The sequence below is a fragment of the Meriones unguiculatus genome, chromosome 17 (assembly GCF_030254825.1).
Source record: "Meriones unguiculatus strain TT.TT164.6M chromosome 17, Bangor_MerUng_6.1, whole genome shotgun sequence".
In the NCBI taxonomy this organism is placed as follows: domain Eukaryota; kingdom Metazoa; phylum Chordata; class Mammalia; order Rodentia; family Muridae; genus Meriones; species Meriones unguiculatus.
This window is the reverse complement of record NC_083364.1, coordinates 92985402-93013237: the sequence shown is the minus strand read 5'-3', so window position 1 is coordinate 93013237 and position 27836 is coordinate 92985402. Positions and strand designations below refer to the sequence as shown.

The following is a 27836-nucleotide window of genomic DNA, read 5'->3' as shown; positions in this document are numbered from 1 at the left end:
GCATTTTACACAGTGAGTCATCTTGCCAACCCTGGTTTAAAACATGATGTAGCTTCCAAGTTTTATTCTCTGTATTTAAAAAATATGTGTCTGGAAAAGTTGTTTTACAGATTCTCTAATGGGTAGTTGTAAAATCAAGAACAAATTGTACTCAATATAATATTGCATTTTTTTTTTCTCTTTTAGGGAAAACATAAAACAGATAGTAAAACTTCTTGCAAGTGTTCGGGCTTTGGATCATGCTGTGTCTGTTGCAAGTGACCATAATGTGAAAGAACTTAAGTCTCTGATTGAAGGAAAATAGATCTATGAGACCAAAAAGTGTTTGCTTTGCTACCATTCCCAGTGTGTAAATTTTGTACATATGTAAAGTTTCTTAAACTGTAAGATACTGATTCTTGTTTTAATACAAAAACATTATATTAATACTGTGTCCTTAAATGTGATTTCTTCAGAATGAAAGGAATTCATATTGTTTCTAGGAGTCTATGAATGTTTTCCTTAATGCCTGTCATATTTTGTTTATGGAAGTATTTTGTATGGTCATTAAATTAACTTCGTTTAAGTGTCCTCTATAAATGATGTGTTCAGTGTAAATTGTGTAATTATGCATATATATGTGTGTATATTTATACCACCATGGATTTTTCATGCTGGGAAATTTTGGTGTTTTTCTACAGAGAAAGCTTTTTAACAGCAGAAAATTACCCAGTAGCAATTGTCTTAGTGAAATACTGCACTGCTGCAACAGAAGGGCTGGCAGGGGATGGATCTTCACCCCCTCTTTGGCTAGCGTTCCTGTCACAGTAGCTGTGCTGCCTTAAAATGAGAGCCGAGTTACAGACTTTGTCATTGAGTGAGTGTGGACCTTATGTGAATCAGCCTTGGAGGCAAATATGGGTTTAACATGAGCTCTAGGAAATATATGCAACAGAGTTTTAGGGTAGGACGCCACTTTAGTTCTTGACAATAAGCCCGAAAACTAACTGCATGGTTTGGCTGACTGTCCTCTCTCATTCATGGTTTTATTCCTTTCCCAGCTTACAGATACATGCATTTCTATAGTCTGTCACATTTTAAATCCCACAGATGTGAGTTATATATGCAATAAAGAACATGCCTTGCTGATGAGACGCCCAGGCAGTTTACTGTCCATGGTCTTATGTAATGTTTATACCACATTGTAAATACTCAGAGAAACTTGTTTTAAAGTTAATGCTTTCTGATTCTGTGATTTTTCAGAAGAGGAACTTTTTGGAAATTAAGGACTATCATTTGATATATATATATATGGTATTAAGCTTTAGCCCAGCATTAAATAACTTTTTAAATAATTCTTTGTTGTATTTTGCTGCTGCCTAAGTTTAGAGCCTCTCAGATGATGCGTATGTGAGGCTGTGGATAGGCCGGTGTGTGCTTGCTACAGTCTCATGCCCTCCTCCAGACTCATCTCCACATACTCACTCTGGATAAGGTTTTTTATCTCTTCAAGGGCTCCTAAGTGGAATTAAACTTCAGAACACTCATTCTCAGTGTCAGTGGATTAAAACAAACACCCGAACACACACTATATATAAATTTTGTTTCCAAGCCTATCACATAAATTGCTCTTATGTTTTCAGTAACTCTTAGAATAAGCTCAGACTTTCTGTGCTAACTTTTAGCAACAGGCGTTAACACTATTTTAGGATTCTGATGTGAGGTTAATGTAGCACAGAACTGCATTTAAAAAGTGGTCTTTGTGTCTAAACCAGAAGTTTTGTATTCCTGAGTAAAGAACACTAAAAATGGAATTCTCCAATTGCCATAACACTGTCACATACTAGCTGAGTGTCAGCTATTCTCCTCAGTGCTCAAGGCCAGAAATTGGCAAGTGTCACCAGAACCATGTCTTATACTGGTTCTCAGCTCAACTCAAAGTTTCTAATGGCTTCTGATACTTACGGGCTTGTCATAATTTTCCAGGCTGCTGTTTGTCACATCACTTCATGAGTATCTTATTCACCTCTGCCTCCTTTTAAGGGTCCCTGTAGTTTCATCTAGGTCTCTTGCATAACCACAAAAATCTACTGGATACTGGAAACTTTCTCAGACTCCTTCACCCAATCATTTACCATTTGCTGGACATTGAGTATTAGGGTGTAAGTACTGTGACAGGCTTTTGTCCCAAACCTCAGCATTGCTCTGTTTCAAAGTCAAGATGGCATTGGCTTTTTTGCAAAGCTTCAAATAATGTCTATATCACTGAAGTATTTTGAGTTAGCCTACCATAAAAATACTAGTTCACTTAAAAAGAAATGTATGCAGCTGTTTTGAAATTCTGTAACAAATAGGAAAGGGACAATAAAGAATGTTTAAAGGCCACTAGTATGTTTTTCAAGTCCTGGGCTTATTTTATAATCAAAAATTTTGAAAAGACTCGGGGCCCCTGGGGAGGTGGCTCAAGAGCATTGACTGCTCTCACTTCCAAAGGTCCTGAGTTCAATTCCCAGCAACTATACAGTGGCTCACAACCATCTGGTGACCCTCTTCTGACTTGGAAAAGCTAAGATCTAACACTAGGAATGAATCCTGCTACTTTCAGTTTAATTTGAAAAAAAACTGCAAAACAGAAGTTTGGACCTCCATTTCCTCAGTTCAAAATACCAAGAATAAGCAGGAGGTTTTCTTTATAAAGAGCCTAGTGACATGATTCCCACTTTGAGAAAGGGTTATGGTATAGCCTCACAGAGAGATGAAAAGAATGATGGGATAAGTGAGTTTGAGAACAGCTCCACTTAATATATATTTCTGGTGTCATAAGAAGGTCTTTCAGGCTGGGGATGCCCTCAGTGTGTAGAATGCCTGCTTGGGATGCATGAAGGGGCTCAGTCCTGTCACATAAACCAGCTAAAGTTACCTCCAACGTACTGCAATTCATTAACCATCTCTCCTGAACCCTTTTTTGTTTTTGCATAAGGCATCACACTTAAGAAAAGTCCCATTAATACCCACTCTTAGTTTTTCTTTTTTTTTTTTTTTTTTTCCTTAAAGGACTGTCCCCAACTGAAATAGACACTCTTGGAAGAAAAATGACAAAAATCCACTCAAGTATTTTAATTACTGTTTTAAGCTTGTGGATACTGTAACGACAACAAATAGTTGTTCTAAGAAAACTAAGTGAAAAGATATCTGAACTGAACCCAAATGTATTTCTCCTTGAGGAAAGGCAGCTTCTCTTCATGCTTAGTTCCTTATTAATATTTTGAAACCAGGGTGGATTTGTCTTCTCTAAAATAGAGACATGTTGAGTCACATGGCAGAGCCTGTTAGAGGATATGGTTTTGTGATATGCATATTTAGATTGCGCTTTTAGAGAGAAAGTAAAAAGGGGAAGTGGCTAGGAAAAAGGCAAGTGGGAACACGAGTGCTGGGTTCTTCAGGTTTTCATTTCCTTTTTAAACTACTATTGACTAGTTTCCTCCCAGTTTTGTCTCTTAAATAGAAGCAGAAAAATTCTGCTGGACATCATAGGCATGATGTGTCGAGGAAAAAGGATAGTATGGAACGGTATGATGGCTTTAGTTATAAAATTCCACGGTTGGTAAATCGGTACATCACTAAGTGACAGCCATGTTTTCCTTAACTGCCTTGAGCTCCTGGTCCTGATTTTCCCACTCTCCACTGCATTCAGTTGAGCGTTCAACAGCCTGTGGAGCTCTAAGAACGCCCTAGAACTGTCTGCTAAACAGTCTCCTGCTCCCTCCCTGACGCCAGACACCATGGACAGCTCTTCAGGCGCTACCGTGCCCGGGCGGGGTGTAGACAGCCCCCCGCCTTCCCCTTGCCGGTCGGGTCCGCGGAGGCGGCAGGGGGTGGTCCCGATGCCCGACTCAGGCACGAATCAACACGGGGGGCCTCCGAGTTTTTTCCTGCAGTCCCTCCCTATCGCCCGCGGGAAGGGCTGAGCTAGAGGACTCCACGCGAGGAGGCCGGGCCCTCCTCGCTCTGCCGGCTTCCCTGGCAGTGCGACCCATCCGCTCTGGGGTGACTGGGGATTCACGGACGCGGGTCGCAGTGTGGCCACAAGACCCAAGTGACTAGCAGGCGCCCGGCCGGGCCGTTTGGCCCCCGCGTGGGCGGAAACAGCTTCGCCCCTTCACCCAAGGGGCGGGTCTTCCGCCCCCGGCCGCGGCGCAATGCGGAAGAGCTGGGCCTGCTGGAGCGGAAGTGACGCTTCCGTAGGCTGTAGCAGCGGCTGCGGCTGCGGGAGAAGGAGGAGGAGGAGCCGGAGGAAGAGGTGAGGCAGCGGGCGGGGGGCGGGGAGCGGCTGCGGCCAGACCCAGCGGCAGCCGGCCGGGCGGGTGGACGCTTCTTGAGCGGTGGCTGCCGTCGTAGCCGGGTCGCGAGCGGTGAGAGTCGGCGGCGGGCCGAGGGCGGCGGGTTGTGAGGAGACCGTGGGGCGGCGGGTGGCTGTCGTGACAGCGGCTGTCAACCTGCGGGCGGGAAAGAAGCCAGTCAGCACTGGCTCCGGGGCAGCCCTTGAGGCGTATAATGGAGGCGCTGGACTGCTCGGTGCCTCCGTTTCCCCGACTACCCGGGTGCGCCTTTAATCGCGGTGGGATCCTTCGTCACCGTGAGCTTCGTGACTGGGCTGGAGGCGGCGGTCACCTGTGAGGCTTTCCCTGCCCTTCGCCGCCGCCCTGGAGAGTCCGCGGTGTGATAATCCCTTTCCTCCTCAGGCCCCCTCCGGAGCGTTGAACCTGTCTGGTTAACCTTCGCTCGCATCTCCTTGCCTTTTCCGCCTAAGGATCGAAGTTTCCCCATCAGTTTTTTTCCAATAGTGACAAACCGTGAAGCAGGAAGCTGATAAACAACCCCAACTGAAAATACGCTCCAGATTTTTTCCTGTGGGTAAACAGAAATTAAATGGGAAATTCACCTTACCCAAACTAGGACCAGCAGTGCTAAAAACCTGTTTTGCCTTGCCCTATCTTGACAATTGGAAGCGTTTTGTTTTGGGGTTTTTGTTTGTTTGTTTTGTTTTGTGGCTTTTTCCTTTTGGCAAAAATTTGATGACGCCTTATCTTTTGGGTAAGAGAGAGCTCACCCCCCTCAAACTTGGCAGGGAGGGACCTCTGGATACCTAGCAGTCCTTGCAGCAGAAGGAAACCTCAGGTCCATTGGCTTGGTTTTCACAGGGCTGCCTCTGAAGAAAGAAGAATGGCGTTCAGCAAAGGATTTCGAATCTACCACAAATTGGATCCCCCACCGTTCAGCCTCATAGTGGAAACTAGGCACAAGGAAGAATGTCTCATGTTTGAGTCTGGGGCTGTGGCTGTGCTCTGTAAGTCACATGTTTTAACCTTGCAGGTTGTGATCTCTGTTTTGGTTTGTAACTCTCAAGTTCAACAGTTCATAAAAAAGAATTCTTAAAAGTCTTCTTACTGAATTTTATCTGATAGATTTTTGCTTTGACTTAATTTTTGTTTTGTTTTGTTTTGTTTTGTTTTGCAGGGGGGGATTAGTGGTGAAAGGAGGTTCAGATTTTGCGGATAGGATTTTGTTTTCCTTCTGTTCTGCCGCTAGAAGTTTATCTTTTTTGTCTTATATTATCTTAATGTCTTACCACATTAACCCAATAAGACAGCTTGCTTTACATCTCATGTAATAAACAGAATTTTGCAGGTCACATTTAATAGAAGTGATGATATCTGTTATAGGTTTCTGTGTGTCTTACATCAGACCCTTAATTAATATTTCAGTGTGCAATGTACACATGCATGATATTGGTGGGTCAAATTCAGGGCTTCAGTAGTGCTAGGCAAGTGGTATACTAGCTACCTCTCCAGCCTAAGCTTTTATATTTTTAGGAAGAACTGCAAACAGCTTCTAAAAACATATAAGATATGTGATTGATTTCATATTATTTAAAAATGACTTTGAGTTAGAAGAAAAGGACCACTTATTTTACCACAAGAAAAGTAATAAAGTTTGGATTAATTTGTGGCAGATGGATAAAAATAAAGACTGATTAACATTATGCTTCATTTTTTTAACACATTTATTTGTGTGTAGGTGGGGGACATATGGAGGTCAGAGAACAGCTTATGGAAGTAGGTTCTTTCCTCCTATTTTATGGGCTCTAGGGATAGAACTCAGGTCTTCAAGCTAGGTGGCAAATGCTTTTTATCTGTTGAGACATCAAATGTAGCTCATGAATCATTCTTAATATAAGACTGTAGCAGATAACCCCAGATTGGAGTTGTCTCAAGTGTGATTTTTCTAAAACAAAATTCAAGTATTAACAACATGTTCTTTACTGTTATGTTTTTAACATTTTGTTATAGCCAGAGCCTTTATGATATAGCTAAAGCCATTGAATTCCAGATCCCCCTGCCTCCCTCTGCAGAAGCAGAAAGATCAGGTATTTGAAGCTGTCCTGGGCTACATAGCAATAGCCTGCCACATACCCATACACACCAAAAAGGCTAATTTGACATTTGGTTTAGAGTGATACCAAGATAGATGTTGTCCTGCATAACAAAGCAACCTGCAGATTTCAAATGGTGGCTGCATTCAGGGACAGTCTAGAAGATCTGGGTGTGTCCTCTCCACCCTCACTGTTCCCAACCTGTGAATGTCAGGGTATCCTGCCTGTCACTCTGCAGGAAATGTTCTCTGGTCATTTTTTTCACTATGTTAAAGTGTGGCCCTGTCTTCTTAAGATACAATTCAAACTCTGAAGTCGTCTGTTTTTCAAGGTCTTCTGTAATCTTACTCTGCTCTTTCTGTTCAGGGGTGATCTCCTTTGAACACTGCTGTCTTTTCAGTGTTTTCCCAAAGTAGTAGGAATTGATCAGTCTTCATTATGTTCTTGTTAGAGTTGTAATGACTTAATCAGTCATTAATGTTTTGGGCTGTTTGTTGTTACAGGTTTTCTCCTGACAGCGTCTCTTATAGCTTAGCCTAATCTCAGACTTGCTGTGTAGCTAAAGATGACCTTGACCCCATGATCCTCCTAAGTGCTAAGTGAGTGTGTCCTAGTCTGAGACAGTGGTTTTCTGTGCCCAGGCTGCACAATATAACAATATAACATCTGGAAAGACGTTACAAATACTGGTACCTGGGCTCCTGCTCTTCAAAGATTCCCATAGTTACATCAGAATGATCATTTCTGAGCAAAACTTACATGTGCCTTGCTATGATTGATTTTTTCTTAGCCTATAGATTTTATATAAAATAACAATGTTTTCAGAATTTTAATGCTGTGATTATGGAGTAATCATTTTTTTGAAGGCCTTAGGCTAAACCAAAAGATATTTCTCCCATGACACTTTAAGTACAGTGCTTTTATACCACATGGAACTGTATACATGGTCTTTTAAGGTTTGTATCTCTAATGCTTAGAACAGTATTTTACTCACTACTGAGGAACACGTAGTTATTAAGTGATTGACATTATGGGAAAGACTAATCTACATTAGAAAGTTGGTAGACTCAAAGTTGTCTGTTTGAAAATATAGTATTTTTGGCTGAGGAGATGGCTCGGTGGATAAAGTATTTGCTGAGCAACCACAGGACTTAAGTTTGGACTCCAACACCCACTTAAAATTCAGGCTGGATATGAGGTGAAGAGAGGCAGATCGCAGGGGCTAACCGGTTAGGTGGCCAGCTGAAATAGCGAGCTCAAGGCTCTGAGAGATGCTATCTCAGAAAGTACGGTGGGGAGCCATAGAGGAACATACCTGACACATCAACCTCTGACTTTCATATGCACATACTTAGGCAAGTGCACATGCGCGCACACACACACACAGACATGCATGCACACATGCACATGGATGTTTAGTATGGAACTTTCGGCATTGATGGGAATTTAACCTAGGGTTCATACATCGTAGGCAAACACTCTGCTACTGAACTAAGTTATATTCCTTGCCCAATTTAATTTTTAGTTGGCACATAATTACTTGTATGGTTTTATGGAGTACAATGTGTATTTCTATATACACATACAGTGGGTTATGATTAAATCAAGGTAATTCAGTATATTCATGACCTCAAACGTTTATTGTTTTTGAGCCATTCAAAATCCTCTTATAGTCATTTTAAAATATATGTTATTATTGGCTGTCATTAACCTGATGTGTAAATAGAGCAGCAGAACTCATTCCTCTTAAGAATTAACTCTATCCACAGTTGAATTCTCTCCAAGTCCCATCCTGCATCACTCCCAAATATCATCCCAGTCTGTTCTTCTTGACACTGGCTTCTCTTAGAGTCCACGAATGAATGAGATGCCATCCAGTGTTTGCCTGTTTTCTTGCCTATTCCCTTCACGTTGTGTTCTCCAGGCCCTTCCATGCTGTGAAGATAGCAGCACCTATTCGTGGTAAACGGCATTCCATTTTGTATACATGCACATACCACAGACTGCCTGTTGTTGTTTTCTGTGAAATTTACTTTTTGATTTTTAGAGAATTGTACTAGGTGTGTTTGTAAATGCCTATGGTTTCTGCCTACTTGAAAGGTTAAGCTGGAAAGATCTCTTGAGCTGGGTGTTCGAGAGAAGCTTGGCACAAACCAAGAGACTTGTCTGTGGGCATCCACACACTGCTTAAAAATGTCTATATATGATGAGTATTGTTCATTCTGGAAATATATTAACACTGTTTTTAAGTTGCTGTTTTTAAATAGAAACTAATTTCATTATTGATTTATTTTTATATTTTGAAAATTCTCCTGAAGTATTCTTATCCTTAGATAACAATTTATATATTTTTGGAAGTATACCCATTTTTGAAAATTATCAATCCAGAAAATGTCGTTTATACTGAAATGTGTTGTCTGTGGAGCACTGCTTCAGTGTTTCAGCTAGACTAAAATTGTTCTGCCTTGGACAAGTGTAAGTAGCAGAGTGTTGGTTGATCTGTTAGAATAGTACACTTTTTTTCCCTATAAATGAAATTATTAAGAGAAAAAAGACTTGACGCTCTTTGTGTGGTTCAGTGTTTTTATGCACATGTACACACACGCACACACACACACACACACACATACACACACACACACACACACACACACATACACACAGACCTTCATAGGAGGACAAGCTGTCAGATGAGCATGCCTTAACTTTACAGTCATGTGGTTTACAGCCCGTCTCATGCTTCAGGAAGTAAATAACCCACTTCATAACTGTCTTAAACACAATCTGAAGGAACGAAGTCACATGTGGGAGTTGGAGAATGACTCTGAAAAGAGTTGTTCAGTTTAACTACTGCATGTGAAGTTTTGACTTCAATTCCCAACAGTGTAAAAACAAACAGAAATAATGCAAGTAAACCCAAAAGATAGGTTTGCAAGCTGGTAAGAGAAACGTTGTTTTTTTTTTTCTGAGACAGGGTTTCTCTGTGTAGCCTTGACTGTCTTGGACTAGCTTTGTAGACCAGGCTTGCCTCAAACTCACAGAGATCCACCTGCCTTTGCCTCTCTGAGTGCTGGGATTACAGGTACACGCCACCTCGCCCAGCAGATATAAACTCTTAAAGTTAAATTAAATTCTTTGCTCCTTTTGATATCACATTCTAGTATAATGGTAAAAGTAAGTTGCTTTTTATTTTTTCAATGATGATTATTTTCAGCCTTTTTTTCTTTTTCTTTTTTATTTATTATAATTTATTCACTTTTTATCCTAGCTGTAGCCCCCTCACTCGTTCCCTCCCAAGTCCACCCTTCCTCTTTCTTCTCCTACCACTTCCCTCCCCAAGTCCACTGATAGGGGAGGTCTTCCTCTCCTTCATCTGACCCTAGCCTATCAGGTCTCCTCAGGACTGGCTGTATTGTCTTCCTGTGTGTCCTGGTAAGACTGCTCTCTCATTAGGGGGAGGTGATCAAAGAGCCAGCCACTGAATTCATATCAGAGATAGCCCTGTTCCCCTTACTAGGAAACCCACTTGGAGACTGAGGTGAAACATTAAAATTTGTACACCTAAAGAGGCTAAGTAAGAAGGAGGACCCTGGGGAAGATGCTCAATCCTCATTCAGAAAGGCAAATGGGATAGGATATCGGAAGAGAGAGACAACAGGGAATTGGACAGGAGCCTACCACAGAGGGCCTCTGAAAGACTCTACCCAGCAGGGTGTTGAAGCAGATACTGAGACTCATAGTCAACCTTTGGGCAGAGTGCAGGAAATCTTATGAAAGAAGGAGGAGATAGAAAGAGATGGAGGGGACAGGAGCTTCACAAGGAGAGCAGGAGAATAAAAAAATCAGGGCCCAGGGGTCTTTTCTGAGACTGATACTCCAACCAAGGACAATGCACCGAGAAGATATTTTCAGCCTTTTAAAATAGCATAATTTGAGTCATTTCCATGCTAAAGTCATGTACTTAATAGATCACAAACAATAACACTTAATTCTAGAGCTAGCTTTACTCCAAGATATACAACTGAGTTTTCTTTCTACTTAATTCTTCATATTATAGAAATGTGAGTCATACTATTCCAAACCAATAGTATATTTTGGATATCTTCACAGAATATAAGCTGTCTTGCCTCTAAGAAACTGTATAGTCTCAGGAAAAATAATAGTGCAAAAAATAGTTCAATTACTGGAAGCTTTGTCTGCCATTAGAATACTGAGAGATCGGTAAACTTGGTTGTTGTGTGGTACCTTCAGGTCCCATTGCATTTCGGAAACCCTGTACACCACAATCATACAAGTCTGCTTATTAAGTCCACTTAGGCAGTTAGACTCTTGTAGAAAAGCGTCTCATTCTAGCCTCAGCTAATCTGGAACTTTTTGTATCTCTAGCTGGCCTCAAGCTCACAGCAAATCCTCCTGCCTCAGCCCCTGCTGCGATTACAGCTAAACAATAACTATTTAAATCTCAACAATTTTACTTGCTTTTCAAATAAAATAATGAAAAAGTTTTAAAAAATTATTCATTAATAACCTCAGTTGTTTATTAATGGAATGTGCAAGCTTGGTGAGCTCTGAACAGCTTTCATACCTTGGAAGCAGTTGGCAGCTGCCATTTTCATTTCCTGTTTAACACAGGAACTACTAGAAACCTAGCTTCATGAAGACAGGGATGATAGAATAGATACACTGCAGTTATATGTTAAGCTCTGAACCACCTCAGGGTAATAGTTTACCAGGTGTCCAACATATGTTGAAACCCTAGGTGTTTTCTTCAATTTTAATTATCCTTTGCATCTCCCAGTCAGCTGAAGTGCCTTGAAGCATCTCTTCATGCAGTTCTGGAGCTGTGGCAGTCACATGCTTTGTTCCTTTCAATTTTGTGAGTTATGTTTTAGACATGTTTGCCGGATGTGCAAAGTGCAACTTTAGAATATTAAATCTCCCAGTAACAACCCTTCCATCTGATTGTTTTTTACTATGATTGTTTCTGCTTTTGAGGAGTGATGGCTCTTAGTTTTCTGAGTAGGCAATGAGGAGCAAAAGGAAAGGCCAGGGTCGGGAGAGAAGCAAGGGACTCCAAGGTTAAGAGCACTGGCTGCTCCTCCAGAAACCTAGCTTCAGTACCTAGCATCTACATTACAGCTTACAACCATGTGTAACAACAGTTCCAGAGGATCAAACCCCCATTTCTGTCCTCCACAGACATTAGGCATACCCACAGGGCACAGAATATATGCAGGTACAACACTCACACACATAAAAATAAACTTTAAAAAATTATAAGCAGGCTGTATTGAACAAAGAAAGGCAACCCATACAAAAGTTCTCAGTTAAAAGTTGGCAGAATTTCTAGTGAAAGAATTAACAAATTTGTATTTTTTTTGCCTGTAAACTATTACTGTTAGTATATAGAAGTATGTTTGGATTTTAAAGTACATCCATTAAGAACACAACTGTTTTTGCTGGGCCAAATTGAATGTCAGCTTGTAGAATTTTGGATGCTAAGTGTAATAAGTAGCAATGAGAGGCAATGCTTTTTTTAAATTGCCAAATGCAACCTGGCTGCACGTTAGAGAAGTAGGGGAAGAAGTGACTTTAGAGTTGACTAAGAATAAAATTAAATTTAGACTTGTTAATGTTGTTTATGTTAAGATTGTGAAGTTTATTTTTTATAAAAAAAATGGAATGTACATATTTAATATAAGCAGTAGCCTTAACATCAACTTAAAAAAAATTAGCCCAGGTCCTCAAGTCTAAACCAGTAGCAGGAATAGGAATAGTAGGATCAAGCCAACAGTTCCCAAGTGCTCTCATTTCCTTCTTCACTGTAAGCAAATAAAAAGGAGAGGCAGGGCCTCTCTCATTGAGCAGTAGAGCCCACAGGTGGTGTTTATTACATGATCTTGGGTCTATCTGATATTATAACTTGGCCTGAAACACAAATAGCCCAGAAATATACACAAGACTTTTGCTTCTGACTGTGGAGTATAGGACCTGGATCCTCCCTCCTATCCGAAAATAGCAACAGCAAACGAAATGCACAATTGATTTTCAGATACTGAAAAATAAGCAGGCTGCATATACTTCAGAGGGTAGTACTTCGTTATTGGAGCAAAGTAGCTGTTGACTAAATTCTTCTCTGGTCCTGCCTAACAAAGTTTAAAATCCCCAAAAATTTGCTTTTGACTCTCAAATTACTGTTTCCTAGTAATTTAAGTTTCAACCATCTCAGAACATGACATACACATATCATTCAACCCATACTTATATTGAAAGCTAGTATATATTGAAAGAAGCAGAAAATATACTTCATAATGAGAAGAAAAGTCAATCTGTAGAAACAGATGTTAACATTAGTAAGGGACATTAAAACAATTTTGATATAAATATATTTCATATGTTCAAGAAGTTTGTGCCTGTTAAAGACATGAAAAGCATGACTCAAATCAGTTATTCAAAGGAAAATTACAATATCTAATGGCATTATACACTGATAGTAAGCCTGTATTTAACACTACAGAACGAATGATTGGTAAGTTTAACAACCTAGTGATAGAAATTATCCAAAGTGATATACACAGAGGGGAAAAAAGACACAGAGGGGAAATAAGTTGCATGGGTGAGTTATAGGCCAGCTGCAGGTGGCCTAACATACATGTGTAACTAGAAGGAAGAGGGAAGGAAAATATCTGAAGAAATAACAGCTGGTAACTTCCTATGGTGGAAACTAAATCTCAACACCAGCTGGAAGAAACATGAAGACAGTTACACTGTAATACAAAATTGAAAGACTATTAAATCAATTCAGACACAGAGAAAGTCTTAGGGGTGGGTATCTGTGTCTACAAAAGAGCAACAAGAGTGATGGTGGGCTTTTCCTTTGCAGCACTCCAAGCAAGAGAACAGAGAAACACCATGTACTGAAAGGGGAAAAACAAAACCAAATGACCTACTTGAGGCCCCCTGGGACCACTGAAGAAAAAGATAGGCTTTCCCCACACATTCAAAAGCTGGAAAATCTGAACTCAGTGTGATGGGTGGCAGAGAAACCAAGTTGCTTCTGTTTTCTAGTGGTCTGCTGCAGTGAGGTCTGAAGCAGTGGCAGTTTGAAAGATGCACAGCTTGAGAGACACTGAGGTGTTTAATGGACTGTCATCTTGGCATAGCCATGTAACTGTAGTACTGAAAAGAGGCGTGGCTTGATAAACTGCACATTCTATTTTGTATTGCTTATTTGAATTTATAATGGTTATTAATAAGAGTTTGTGTTTTGTGTTTGTGTGTGTGTGCTTTGGTTTGTTTCAGATGTGGAGTCTCACACACTCTAGTCCAGGCTGGGCTGGGCTGTGACTCGTTGAGCTAAACTGTGGTAATTCTCCTGCCTCAGCTTCCTTAGTGGTACATTATATTTGGCTCCCATACTTGGCTTGTGTTTTATTTTTGATAGCTAAAATTGAGATAGACAACTGGAAAGAAAAACCCGCACATTTCCTATTAAGTTATTCTCTTGCAGTATTTCTGTATATTAAATGGTATACTCTTTAATATGATGTTCCTTATCTATAGTCTTCTTATATAACTTAATGTATAAAGTATTTTCCTTATAGAAACTAAAGATAAGAATTTATTATGGTTTGTATGTTACCCTTTTCTCTAGAAACCATAATATTGCTGTTGTCTATTGAATTGATGTGCTGTACTACAGACTAACAGTTTTTATTATCCTGTGGACCATGTGTGAAGTGTAGACAGGATGTATCTTATAGTTAAGTGGCTTTCTGGCTGCTTGTTCATTAGTGCTTGTTAGTTGTTTGTCTCTGATCAACATTGAAAATGTCTTATTTAATGATTCTCTTGGGAAATGTGGTCAAAAGCTCGGTCATCAGATTAGTTCAGAATCTGCGTGGAATTGATCCAGAGCTGGACTGTGGAGGATGACACCACTGAAACCCAGCATGTTAATTAGCATGTGGATTAGAACTCCATCACAACTAGTTTGTTATTGTGGGGACCTGAGGCCAGAGCCACGTGCACCTACCACTGAGATACAACCCTAGTCCTTTTAAATTTTTATCCTGAAACAGATTCTGCTAAATTGTCCACACCTGCATTGAATTTTGAATCCTTCTGTCTTAGCCTGCTGCTGAAGAAACTGAATTGACAGGCACTGCGACCATGCCTAGCAGTTTGCTAGGATTTAGCATTTGTTTGATTATATAATGCCTTTCTTTCTCATCTTTCCTATAAGGCGCCTAGAATTGTGCCAAGGGCCTGGTAGACATTCAGCAAATACTTTGAGTGAATAAAAGTTTTTTTTTTTTTTGAAAGTGTTGCCAATATTTGGATGTGTTGGTTATATATTGAACAGTAATTTGTTTCATGCTTTTCTTTGTAGTTTCGATTTTTTTTTTCTACAAACAAAATCTTTACCTTCTAAATTTTCTGTTTTATGTGTGATGAAATGGAAATGGGCTTTACTTCTAGCTAGTCATATGCTCTTGGATGAATCAGATAATTGCTAGTTTTTTCTTCTGAAATGAGAAGCTTGGACAACATGATGTTGAGTACCCTCTGGAGGTTCTATACCAAGTGCTGTTTGCATGCAAATAGGCAGACCACAAATTGCCATCCATGCAACCACAGGCAAATTGTGATTCTAGGAGCAGCATTCTAATTTGCAAACCCCACCCCCTGCCTTTTTGAGACGGAATCTTGATATGAAGCCTACCTAGTATGTGGTATGTAGCATGGGACTTTCTGTTTAGCCCTGCTTTCCTTGAACTCAAAATCCTCCTATCTCAGAGTTCAGAAATGACAGGAGTACAGGCATTTCGATCCCATGCTCTGTGTTTTATTGACCCAAAGTCTTTTACTTGGTCTTCCGCCTCAACTGGGGATGTACAATCTAATCCCACCTGGAAAGTTTGAGCCACAAGAATGTTTACATTGGTTAGCAGGGCCTTTTTTAGTAGCTTGAGTTTGAATTTGAATCTAGTTTGAATTATTATAATTCATGAAAAACTAAATATGTTTACATTTAATTCAGTCCTTCAAATACTTTTTCATTTAACCTAAGTAACTTAATGTTTTGGTCTAAGGTAGCATACCAGTTTTGTTATTTGCTGTTTAGATGATATAGTTGCAATGAAGATGTGAATTTTATGCGTCATAAATATTTCAGCATGAGTTTTTAAAAGATTTTTAAAAGTGCTGAGATTTTGTAATTAGTGGCTTTTTTGATGCAAAGTCTTTCTTGTCTTGAACTCTGCTGAGCCCTCTGCCTCAGCCTCTCAGGGCTGGGGTGCAGGAGTACACCAGCAGATGTTCTTTGTCCATTTATCAACCCATTAAATCATCATCAAGACATCTGAAAATTTAACAGTGCTTCTAGAAATATTGAATGCGTAATTGGCATTCAGATTACCCTGATGCCTCAAAGATGTTTTCATAAGGATAAGTGTTTATTGCACTTGCAGTGTTTAAAATTCTGTTCTGTGGTCTTATTGATATGATGTGTTCTCTGGCAGTGGAAATCTGAAAGCCTGAAGTTACTTGTTCTTGAAGGGAAGATACATTCAAAATATAGACATGAAAAGCGGTGAAACAAGGGGGAGCTAAATTTATGCACAAAGTGGCTCTATGTGCTTAGAAATCCATATCTCCATGCTTGAAGCTTAAGAAAGTATTTAGAACCAAATGAACAACAAACCTAATTGTGGCATGGGGAGAAGAGTTGTTCCCCTTAAGTAAGTCCTCGTGTGATTCAGTTGCTGTTTATCTCTAAGTATATGGTGGCAGTCATACTTTAGAACCCAAGATTTGATTTTGCTTAAATGTTTTAGACATGTGAGCTACAAAGGCACAGGCTTGGTTACCTTAGCTGAACTACTGAAAATCTTAATTGGCTCAGAGTCGCTCCTAAAACAGTGGGCTTCTTGGAAATTCATACCCATTTGTGGTTAGAAATCAGTAACTTATAAAAAGTTTGTTTTTCCTAGTGTTCTGTTTGTTTAATAACCACCATCATTAGAAGGGGAAAAAATACAAACTTCTGCACAAAAGGTATTGGGGCAGAAAAGTGAGCTGTTTCTGTATCACCTATCTCCCCAACCTTGCTTTCCCTTTGTTCCTTTCCCTTTGTTCCTCTCTGCTGCTTCATGAATTCTGCTATTTAAGCCCTGGTTGGCAGTCATTTAACAGTCCTTGTATTCACTATCCATACCTTCCCACACCACACCTCATGCACACACTTGAGAATTTCTAGACCTCACTAAGATGATTGGTAAATGTGATCTTCTGCAAAGAGGACTTTGGTATTTTTTTCCAGGAAGGGAAAGCTCTTTGCAAAATGTATTGTTTTAAAGTTAGCAAAATGTGCCCTTTTGTACTGGAAGCTCTTGGTTTGTTTTGCCTGAGAAATGAGTATCTAGTGCAGCTGTGATGTTCAGTGTCTTTTAGGTTGGTGTCACACTGAAGTATAAAAAAGTGAAACCTGGCTTTGGTTGCTGTTAGCATATGAGTGGATGAAATAGAGGATAAAAAGAAAGTTTTGCTTCTAATTGAGTTGATAAGGGCAAAACTTCAAGAAGTGACATTTTGCTTAGAGAGTGAAGGATGGGTAATATTTGAAAATAGGAAGATAACTGGTGGCTAGTCCAGATGGAGAGAACATTATGAACAGAGGATGAGAAGAGGATGCAGGACAAGTAGACAGCAGATTACTCATGTTGTCTGAAGCTCGTGTGCCAGGATGCAGTGAGACAGAAAGGAAGATGGAAAGAATTGTGCATGGCAAATTCAAGTTCTGTGTTGTATGTAAAGGCCGTACACATCCTAATATTCTATGAGCGGTCTTATTTAAATACTCTTCATAGTTGAAGGTTCCTATATTATTTTCTAAAATGTTAGGGAAGTGGGACAGGGATCATGATTACCCTTACATAATACTGGCATACTTTGCAAGGTCTTATAAAAGAAGGGAATCGTTTTCCCCAGTTGAAAGCAATGCATGATCTGGCTCACCCCAGCTCTCAGTAGGCTGAGGCAGGAAGATAATGACATTAAGACTAATCTGGGTATACAGTGAGACTTTGTCTCTGAAAAAATACATTGTAAAGGGATAATAGAGTTTACAATATATCTTATTAATGTCATTTAGAGATATTTGTCTAAATTTAATTAAGCATACAGAAAAGTTGAAGTTCAGTTTTTAAAAAAAGGTATTTTTTTTTACCCATTTGAGAATAGGTTGCTATATGATAACTTATTGCCCCCAGATACTTCACTGTGTATTTCCTAGGCATCACCCTGCCATTGCTAATGCTTGGACTCTGTCCAACTTTAACAGTTGTTCCATCAATGCTTTTTTTGATGAAAAGATCCTGGTCAGATTTGCACAGTTTATTTTGGCCTTAATCTCCACAACTCTGGAAGAACTTCATAGTCTCTGACACTTAGGACCTAAAGCACCCTAAAGATGACAAGCAACAGAGTTGTTTCATAGGATGTCCTCCCTTGCTGTGTGGTGCTTTGCTGTCATTCACCTCTGACAAGCTGTTACAGAAGAGGTGCTGGTTTTTGTCCAATCAGGTGGCAGTTTTAAACTGTCTGATTACAGTCAGTATTCACTTTGTTAACTGGTAAAAGTAGTGGTCTGCCAGGTGTGTCTTGCAGGCTTTTGCCTTCCTTTATGAGTATTGAGGACTTTGAGGCTATAAAAATATCCCTTTCCTTGTGGAACTTCCTAGTTTATAAGCGTATCCTGGGAGGAATAACATACAATTGTTTACTTTGTTCCTTGTGTTATACATTTTTCAATACCTTTGAGAGCACATAACAATGGAACCTCTTCTAAGTACAATAGCAGGAGGGAGGCAGTTCTTTCAGGGTCTCTCAGTGTAACCCTGAGACTAGCCTGGGACCCTATGGAAACCAGGTTATCTACCTCTGCCTCCCCAGTACTGGGATTAAAGTATGAGTCACCACACCCACCAGTGCTCCATTCCCTCTCATGCTGGCTCCCTTACACTTAAGACAAATTAGTAACAGACCTAAGTCAGTTTCCTCATATGTCAAATGGAAATTGTAGCTTTGTTCCTCAGGTTACTGTGTAAATTGGATAATGCCCACCAACACCTAGCCTCGTGTTAGTGACATAATAAGCACAGAGATAATAAGTACTTCAGCTGCAATAGTGTTTGTTTGATTCTTAATTGCTGGTAATAGCTTAGGAGGGAGAAACAAACAAACAAACAAACAAACAACTCCTGGTAAGAAAAATGCAATCTCATTTACTTTTCTTTAGTCTAAGTGTGTGTGTGTGTGTGTGTGTGTGCGTGTGTGTGTGTGTGTGTGTGTGTGTGTGTGTCAGAAGATAATTCCAAAATTCAAATAATTAAACAGCTTGGTATTTGCTTGCGTATCTGAGCTAACTGACAGTTGACAGAGTAATAGAAGAATGGTCATTGGTCCTAAGAAACACCAGTTAGTATTTATTTGTTTTGTGGTTGAGGAGAAAGTAGTTACTACCGAATATTTATTTCATGATAATTTATGTTACAGAGAAACTATCATATGGGAAGGGAATGACATTATTACATTACATTTTCTTTTTAACTCTTGCTGGGTACTGTCATTGAACCAAATGATGATTGCTGCTGACACTAATACATCAGTAATTCCTGCATTACTATGTCAGCAGTGGTATTTTAAATTCACCCAGCATGTAGCCTGTGTAACTCTGTGGAGCTTTCTGACCTGGAAATCTTCTGCTGTGAGAAATAGAACAAGTGTTTTCAACATCTGCTTTTGTGTATAAATACTTTTTAAAAATCCTCTTTTTTTTTTGAGTATTAGTTAAGTACTCTGCCACTAAGAGCAACTCCCAGCCCTACCCATGGTTCTCTGAATGAGGAAGTGTAGTATTTAAGGAAGGCAATTCTGATTTCCTTTAGAAAACAGAATTCAATTTATGTTGTAAAATTTTGTATTTGTATTGAACATTACATGTAACTTCTGTAAACACCTTGAGTAATATAATTCTAGGACATGTAGGAATGTGGAATAAGATACAGTTCGCTATTATTTTAGTGGCAAACTTACCCACCATTGTTTCATACTGGTTAGAGAGAGGCCCACACTTAATTATGAACAAATTAGAGAATGTGATGTTATTTATTAGTTGAGTCAATTAGACTTAGCCTGTGCTGCTAGCTAGCTGAGCACAACTCACCGGATGGCAAAAGTGAGATTACGAGGAAGAAGCTTCAGTGGATAGTCTGAAGAGAAGCAGATGGGGAAGTGAGATACTTTGTGGAACTCTAGGGAACAGCTTTAACATAAAAAAAAAGTCTGTTATCCAATAGGCAAGGAATATTGGGTAAAACATTGGCTGCAAAGAGCCTTTTGTCAGCACAGAAGGTGAACAGGAAGTGGGAAGGTTGGAGCAGTCTGCTCACTAGTGTTCATAGAGCAGCACACATGAGCCCTGCCAAAGGCTCTGTGCTTCTGTAGTGTGGACAGGGAAGAGGGAGCAGGGTAAGTGTGGTGATGTGGAAAAGGTAAGCAGTATGACCCAGCAAGCCAGGCAGTAATGGGTGAGAGGTAGCATAGGAAAGGAAAGGCAGCAGGTAGTACAGGAACCTGGATAGATTTTCTTCTGAATTTCACACTTCAGAATATATTACTTGAAATTCTTTGGAATACTAGATGTGGTTTATTTTTCTTTGGCTCTTTGTTATGTCTTAAACATGTAGCTGGTAAGTGCTAGGAAGGGCTTTCCTTTACACTTCAGGATTTTTTTGTTTGTTTTTTCTTTTAATAGAATAACCATAGTAGCCTACTCTAGGGAAATTATTGTCTGATTATACTCATTATCAAGTTAGCATCAACTTATAGCAAAGGAAGTAAGACAAAGGTCAGTAAAGACTGTCCTCTACTGTGTTAAACTTTGTGGTCAGGCAGTGACTTACAGCAGTGTACGTATTTATTCAGTTTCTGTGTCCAGGCACTATTCTAAGTGTCGAGGAATTAGACAGGTCATCAACAAGGGAAGATGGATTAATTAAATGGTTGGAATTATTTAACTCCAGCAACAACATTCTATTACTAGTTGGAGAAATCACCTAAAGTAATGCACTAGTGTTAAGGCCCATTGTTGAACACAACAGCTGTATTGAACATGGAGATTTTGAGCTGGTGCCTATGTAGAGCTTTCATCCCTGTGTTCCAACACCTTCAGCACAGAAAGTCATTCTGCACATTGTCGAGAGTAAATATTAGGCTACAAACCCTTTATCCACAGTGATGTCCTGCCTGCAAGATATGCTAGGGTAATGTTGGCACAAAACTATGGGAGTAGCTGACCAATAATTGATTTGACTTAAGGCCCACTCCACAAGATGTAACCCATACCTGACACTGCTTGGATGATCAAGAACCAGAGACTAGATAGCCCAGGGTCAAAGAAGAAAACCCAGGAATGCTGGTCTAAAAAAACAAGAGAGAAAAAGGAGAAATAAATAAAAGGAAAAATAGTACCAGATTTTGAAAAATTTGTTTCAAATTCTGGCTTTAAAACTAAATAGATTCTGATGTTTTCAATTATTATTTTTAACAGCATCTGCAGAAAAGGAGGCAATTAAAGGTACATACACCAAAGTATTGGATGCATATGGACTTTTGGGAGTTTTACGATTAAATCTTGGTAAGTCTGTTACTCAGTGTGTTTCATCTACTTTTTCATTTCTGTTTATTAATTCTGAAGATTTGAGAGACTACCTGTGTATTATTTCAGACTCAGTATTTAAGATTCAAGTATTATATACCTTTTGTACATTCATTAGGCTAATCTTTTTAAATATTGTTTTTTATTAACTATGAGATTTTCATGTAATATATTTTGGTTAACTCCCTCCCATCTCCTTCCAGATCTACCCCCACATCTTCACCCAACCAGCTTTCTGTCTGTCTATCTCTCTCCTTTTCTACTTCTTCCCTTCCCCTTTCCTCCCTCAAACTTATGAAGTCCGGTTCCTGTTGGTCTAGGGTATGGGATCTACCCTGGAGTGTGGTCAGTATACCAGAGATCACACCACTAAAGAAAATAAACTGTGCCTTTCCAGCAGCTACCTGACTCAGTACTTAAGAGCACTTGCTGCTTTTGCAGAAGACCCAGGTTTGTGTCCCAGTACCCACATGGTAGCTCTCTACCATATATAACTCCAGTGTTACATATGGTGCACATGCAGAGAAAATACTCCTACACTTACAATAAAAATAATTAGGCTGATCTTATATGTTTCTTAACTAGAAAGACATGCAACAGTTTTAAGATCAAAGGACAGTGTCCTGTCGAAATACATTAGCAGAAAATGACGGCATTACCTTTTATTTCTTCTTCTCAGTACATCAAGATGTCTGTATGGGAAACACACTGATTCTCTTAGTATATTGTGGAAAAGGCATCTGTTTTAGAATCAGAAATGTCTGCTGTTTAATGTTCTCCTTTTACCTTAAAATCATTCATTTTTATGTGTATGAGTGTTTGATATACATCGTGTCTGTCTGTAAAAGATGTGCATGTGGTCTGCTGAGTCAAGAACATGGTGTCAAATCCCCTAGGACTTGAGTTCAGACAGCTAATCGTAAGCCACCATGTGGGTGCTGGGAATTGAACTTGGGTCCTCTGGAAGAGCAGCTCTTAACTGCTGAGTTGTGTCTCCAGCCCCTTGCTTAATATTACCATGGTCTTCAGGATATTCTTTTATGATAAACAGTTTGTCTATAAAGGTAAGCAAGTGTGGTCCAGAGACGACCTGGTCCATGCTTTTACTGGTCTGTGTGGGAAAGCAAGCTTGCATATACAACATGTGATTTTCTTCCTTGATGAAGTCTAACTATAAAATTAAAAAAGAGAAGAAAAGTCAAATAAGGGTGGATTTGGTTATGTGGTAAATTTTACTCTGTTCAGGCACATTTCTTGTTGTGTGCTGCCAAGAGTTGATGGACTGTTTTGAGCATCACTGGCCTATGAAATGGAGATTTGTTATTTATTATTATACAAAGACTCTATTGGATTTACCCTTGTTGTCTTAAGTAATCATGAGATAAATGTTTTAATCCCCTTCTATAAGGGATTATATTACAGGTTGGTCATGCTAATTGTACGTAGTTTTTAGTCTGGATAATAAGTGATGTGCCATGACTCAGGACTATTTCTGCCTGTGCCAGCCAGAACCTGTGACTCTTAATTTCATAAGATTTCTGTTGCAACTGCCCGAAAAATTAAAAAAATCCTGATCTTCAGGGGTTAAAACCAAAGAGTGAACCCCAGAATCATCCCTTTGCCACAAAAAAGAAAGATAACAAAACCACAGTTTGTGAAAGTTTTCATGAACCAGATTGCTTTATAACATTGTTACCAAGGCCTTGTTTCCATCTTCTGTCACCTTCAAATTTATATGCCATTTTTAAACTTAACCATTTACAAAGAACTTGGACTCTGATTATCTTATCTGAGTTTCCTGTCCATTGAGAAGGTCATGAAGACAGCATTTTTTGATAAATTTTGTAGCCTCAGATTAAATGTAGAAATAACTTTGTAAATGTGACATTATCTTACTAATGTTTTAGAGCTTGACATATTGAATGTATTTAAACAAAAAATTTTCCCTTGAAAAAATTCCTCTAGTTGTAAATTCAGACATATTTATGATAAATTTATAATAATCAGAATGGTCAGGCATGTTGCTATATACCTATAATCCCTGCATTTGGTAGGCTGAGGACAGTGGATTGGGTGTCCAGGCCAGTTTATGCAAGCATAGTAACACTGTCTCAAAAAATTACAATGTAAGATTATAAAGATAGAAATACAGGAAGAAATCAGAAGAAACTAGGTAACTAGATAGCTTAAAACTGTTGGTGTTCTCTCCAATAAAATCTTTGGGTTTTGCAGGTGATACCATGTTGCATTATCTGGTCCTAGTCACTGGATGTATGTCTGTTGGGAAAATTCAGGAATCTGAAGTTTTCCGAGTTACTTCCACTGAGTTTATATCACTTCGAGTTGATGCTTCAGATGAGGATCGCATTTCTGAAGTACGAAAAGTTTTGAACTCAGGAAACTTTTATTTTGCGTGGTCCGCATCTGGAGTCAGCTTAGATCTGAGTCTGAATGCACATCGCAGCATGCAAGAGCTCACAACTGATAATAGGTTTTTCTGGTGAGTCCATATATCTTTCTTCCTTTGTAATTATGTACTATGTGATACTTGCAGATGTGGGGTATACTGTGCTCAACAGTGGCTGTTTCTGGAAAGAAAGGATGGACATGCAGATTGCGTATGCCCTTTTTTCCTGCCCAAGCTCATAGCAGAGCATGGCAGGCACCTTAAGGGGGTTGGCATATGGTATGAAGCCAATTGGTCGCTCTTTCTGATCTAGACTGTGCTTCAGTTTGAGAATTACTTGTTTGTGCTGTTTGTAATGTAGTTCTCACTCCTTACTAGTCTTCGTTCTGCCATCTCGTCTCTGACGTCATCGTCATTGTTAGCAGCATTCTGTATTTTCAATGTGAAGACTGTATATAGCTGATCCTCTTTTTTGGTACTGGAAATGGAACATACTCTGTGTATGGTAGGCAGGTGAGTGCTCTGCTAGCCTGGGTAGATGTCTTGGTATGAGAGCAGCAGGCTCTGAAGAAATAGTGCTTTGGGGCAGCATGGCACTGCAGTAACTAAAACTTGGTTGGGTTCCCAGGGTGCAGTACGTGGTGCTGCTAATGTGCTGAGGTATAGGCAAGCACGAGTGGTAAGCACATACATCAGATTAGAGTTGTGTGGCCTTGTTATAGCAGGCTGGATTTCAGTGCTTTGGCTACAGTGTTTCTGTTGTCCATAGCCAGCATCCATAGTGACTTCTCTTTAATGCAGTAGAAATCATTGTTCACCATATTAATATACATTGTAAGGCTAAAGCCTAAAGACACTCCCCTTGATCTCCCTTGCTCTTCAGATTCAAGGCATTTGCCTTCTGAATCTATCCTCTCTCATTTCATCCTTACTTATGGCTCTTGAGTTGTACATTCAGGCTTGACACATTTGCCCTGACCTTCAGAGGTCTCCAAGTTAAGGACAGCTGTAGGAGAGATGACAAATCTCAGTTTCACCTTACAGCTTATGTGGAAGAGTCTTGGCTCAGAGGAGAGAGACAGGGGAGCAGAGAGGGTGGAATAAGCAGGTTGTAGAGCATGGCCTGTCAGAGACTTGGGCTTGGCAAGTAGAGGTGAGGAAGACAAGTGGGAGTGAAGCCCTCTCACCTCAGTGAAGTAGTGATGATGAAATGTGCTTTGCTCAAGCATCCAGAGGCAGGCTTTCTAGAATGAAAGCCTTTGTCAACTCTGTGTTTTTCTTGTAGTGGGAAACATTGAAGTTCTTCAGCTAAATAGTTACAGTCTAGCTGTGCTTCGGCAGCTGTCCTGCCTTTCTCTCCTCACTTTCTCCTAGCCCCAATCTCAGATGGACAAAGAAAACCTTTCCCATCATGTTAGAAATCAAAGGTGGTGCAATTAAACTTGCAAAGTTTAATGAGTAGAAATAATTCTTTTTCTTTTTTTAATTAAAGGTGGAGTCAGTACATGTTTAGATCACAGTCTGATGGGTTCGTCCAGTGATCAATAGGTTGAACTTGTATTTTGCTGAAATACTTGGGTTTGATTTTGCCTAGAAAATGGAAGTTTTTAGAATTCACATCGTTGTAGCTTTGCCCTTTTTTTTTCTTTTTAAAGATACAGTAAGTTTTGTAACCAGACTGCAGATACCTTTTAACAAAAACTGTATAGTTTTATTTTATTGGAGATTTTAAGCGACTATTACTCAAGACTTGGCATAAACATAAATAGAATAAAACAGCAGTGCATCGACAGTAAAGAAAAATGTAAAATGACAGCAGACCCAAAAAACTCTACCTGCATACAGTGCCTCACATCCTAGCTCTATTTGAATGAGACAAATGCATCACCTGTCTGCATCCATGACACAGCCCTTGGCTGTGATCTTTGGACATATTGGGTCATATTGGTTTACGTCTCAGATCAATGTAAATAATAGTGAAGAATGAAAGCATGTGTTATAGCATTAGTTAAATAAGTAATGGCTATTAGAGTTTACGTTGTCCTGGTAGTGGTCTCATCATTCAGTGCCTTTCCGTGTGCTTTGTAAACAGATTGGAAGGGTTAGGGTGGTAGCTGGTCTACTAGCACTGTGATGGTCTGCACCTAGTGGATCTCCATGGCAGTCTGTTACCTGAAGGGCAGGGAATTGAGGACTGGTTCTCTTAGCAGCTTTGCTCCTTGTTACTGTTGCTAATGACCCTGGTGTTCAAGAAGACACTACAACATTTCTGTTATCTTTTTTTTTTTTTTTTAAGATACCAGGGTAATGTGTTAAAGTCATTCAGAACATTCAATCTCTAAAACTCAGTAAAAGTAACTCTTGAATTGATAGAGCTGTCTGCTGAATGGCATCTTTTTAGTAGGATTCCTAGAAGAATCTTCAGTTTTCCACGTGTTCTATGGAGAACTCAGGTTCCAATAGAGACCAACTGCTGAAGAGTAATCAGCAGGGTGAGGAGACTGAGTTGGTAGGGCTAAGGCCCGGTTCATGTTTTAGTCCTTGTGACTCTAGATACTTTTATCTTTGGTTTCTTATCACTGGGCTGTGTCTTTGATTGACTAAAACATTCTCCCAGGCTGGATCTTATACCTACAGTACTACAATGGGCCTGTGGGTATGCTCAGTGATAAGAAAGCACTTACCACAGCCTGAGGCAGGCCCTGGATTCTATGATCAAAACTGAAAAACAAAACAAAATAAAAACAACAACAAAACACTATGCCTTACATTGTGTGGTATGACAGCTACTAGCTAAGCTGGCTCTTCAAATTTAATTAAAATATAGCCTTATAAAAGTCTTATATATAGGTCTCTTTAAAGTAGGATGTGTTTGTATAATCCCTTTTGGAACACGTTAGGTTAGAAATGTTTTAGTAATACTAAAACTATATGTTTTTAGTACACTGGATCACTTGATTAAGCATCTGCTGTTCATTCTATAGCCTTGTCTTTAACATAGCAAATGTAAATGAATTCTTTACTTGGGGAGTCTTTTAATAATACTTTATTTATTGATTTTATGTTGTTGTGTACGTAGTAACTAATCCAGTTCCTTCTCTCCATAGGAATCAGTCTTTGCATTTGCATCTCAAGCACTATGGCGTGAACTGTGATGATTGGCTGTTGCGCCTCATGTGCGGAGGAGTAGAGATTAGGACAATTTATGCTGCCCATAAACAGGCAAAGGCTTGCCTCATTTCAAGACTAAGCTGTGAACGAGCCGGGACAAGGTTTAATGTCCGGGGAACAAATGATGATGGTCATGTTGCCAATTTTGTAGAAACAGAGCAGGTAACAGACTGTTCTGTATTTCTTAACTTCGTGGTTTAAGAGAGACACAGGAAATACCAGGGTAACAGACTTGTGAGAGAGACAGGAAGTACTAGGTAATAGTTTTAACTGTAGTTTGCAAATACATTCTGGCATGTATAGTGTTGATGTTCTTGGCCACTTAATGACCTTGATAAAGGCTTCCCTAGAACAAACATTTGCAGGTATATAATACCAATTAAGTAATGTTACATAATCAGTGCTATACATTTGACAATGAATTTTAAGATCGTCAGTTATAGAGCAAGATGGCATCATAAAAATAGTTTATGTGAAAATAAGCCTGACTCTTAATGATGGCTGTGGAACTATGTAACTGTAAAATTGCAGATTATAATGCAGCCCAACTCAAATCTTTAAATTAGGTTTTGGAAAATATAAAAAGCTAAGGAACAGACAAAAAATATAAAGGAATATGCATATAATACTGAGATTAAAAAGAGTTTTTCTTTTGGTTTTTCATGACAGAGTTTCTCTGTGTAGGCTTGTCTATTTCGGACTCACTCTGTAGACCAGGCCGGCCTTGAACTAACGGAGATCTTCCTGCCTCTGCCTCCCAGAGTGCTGGAATTTACAGATGTGTGCCACTATGCCTAGCTAAGAGTTTCTTTTTTAAAGTTGTGATTCTTATCTTTTATTGTTTTCTTAATATTATCACTAACTGAAAAGACTTAGTATCCTGCTTTTGATTGCTTTGATCAGGGCAGTTTGTGTATAAGTGGGCATCAATTATAGCTACTATGCAGCAGATTTTAGTTGCTGCTTTTCTAATACAGAATTAACAGTTTTTTCTTTGGATTTTTTTTTTTTTTTTGTAGGTTATATACTTAGATGACTGTGTTTCTTCCTTCATACAAATCCGAGGATCTGTTCCATTGTTCTGGGAGCAGCCAGGGTTGCAAGTATGTACCCGACATCCACTT

The 27836-nt window shown here is 39.4% G+C and overlaps 2 protein-coding genes across 19 annotated transcripts in view; both read left to right on the top strand.

The window, feature by feature from the left end:
• Paxbp1 (PAX3 and PAX7 binding protein 1) overlaps positions 1-1334 on the top strand; it is a 28702-nt gene extending 27368 nt beyond the window's left edge. Inside the window, exon 18 of the mRNA XM_021628562.2 lies at positions 187-1334. Coding sequence (XP_021484237.1) covers positions 187-304 — 118 coding nt within the window. The 3' untranslated portion in view covers positions 305-1334. The remainder of the gene's footprint in view (positions 1-186) is intronic.
• A 2610-nt stretch (positions 1335-3944) lies between these two features.
• The window catches only part of Synj1 (synaptojanin 1), a 77163-nt gene continuing 53271 nt past the window's right edge, over positions 3945-27836 (top strand). For 12 of the 18 annotated variants that reach the window (XM_060370723.1, XM_060370716.1, XM_060370721.1 and 9 more), the window contains exons 1-6: positions 4131-4279; positions 5181-5326; positions 21027-21113; positions 23367-23634; positions 26649-26874; positions 27732-27815. In XM_060370723.1, the coding sequence (XP_060226706.1) occupies positions 4179-4279; positions 5181-5326; positions 21027-21113; positions 23367-23634; positions 26649-26874; positions 27732-27815 (912 nt within the window). In that variant the 5' untranslated portion in view covers positions 4131-4178. Of the gene's footprint in view, positions 4280-5180; positions 5327-21026; positions 21114-23366; positions 23635-26648; positions 26875-27731; positions 27816-27836 lie in introns of all 18 variants that reach the window. The other 6 variants (XM_060370724.1, XM_060370720.1, XM_060370719.1 and 3 more) reach the window with 1 other exon arrangement.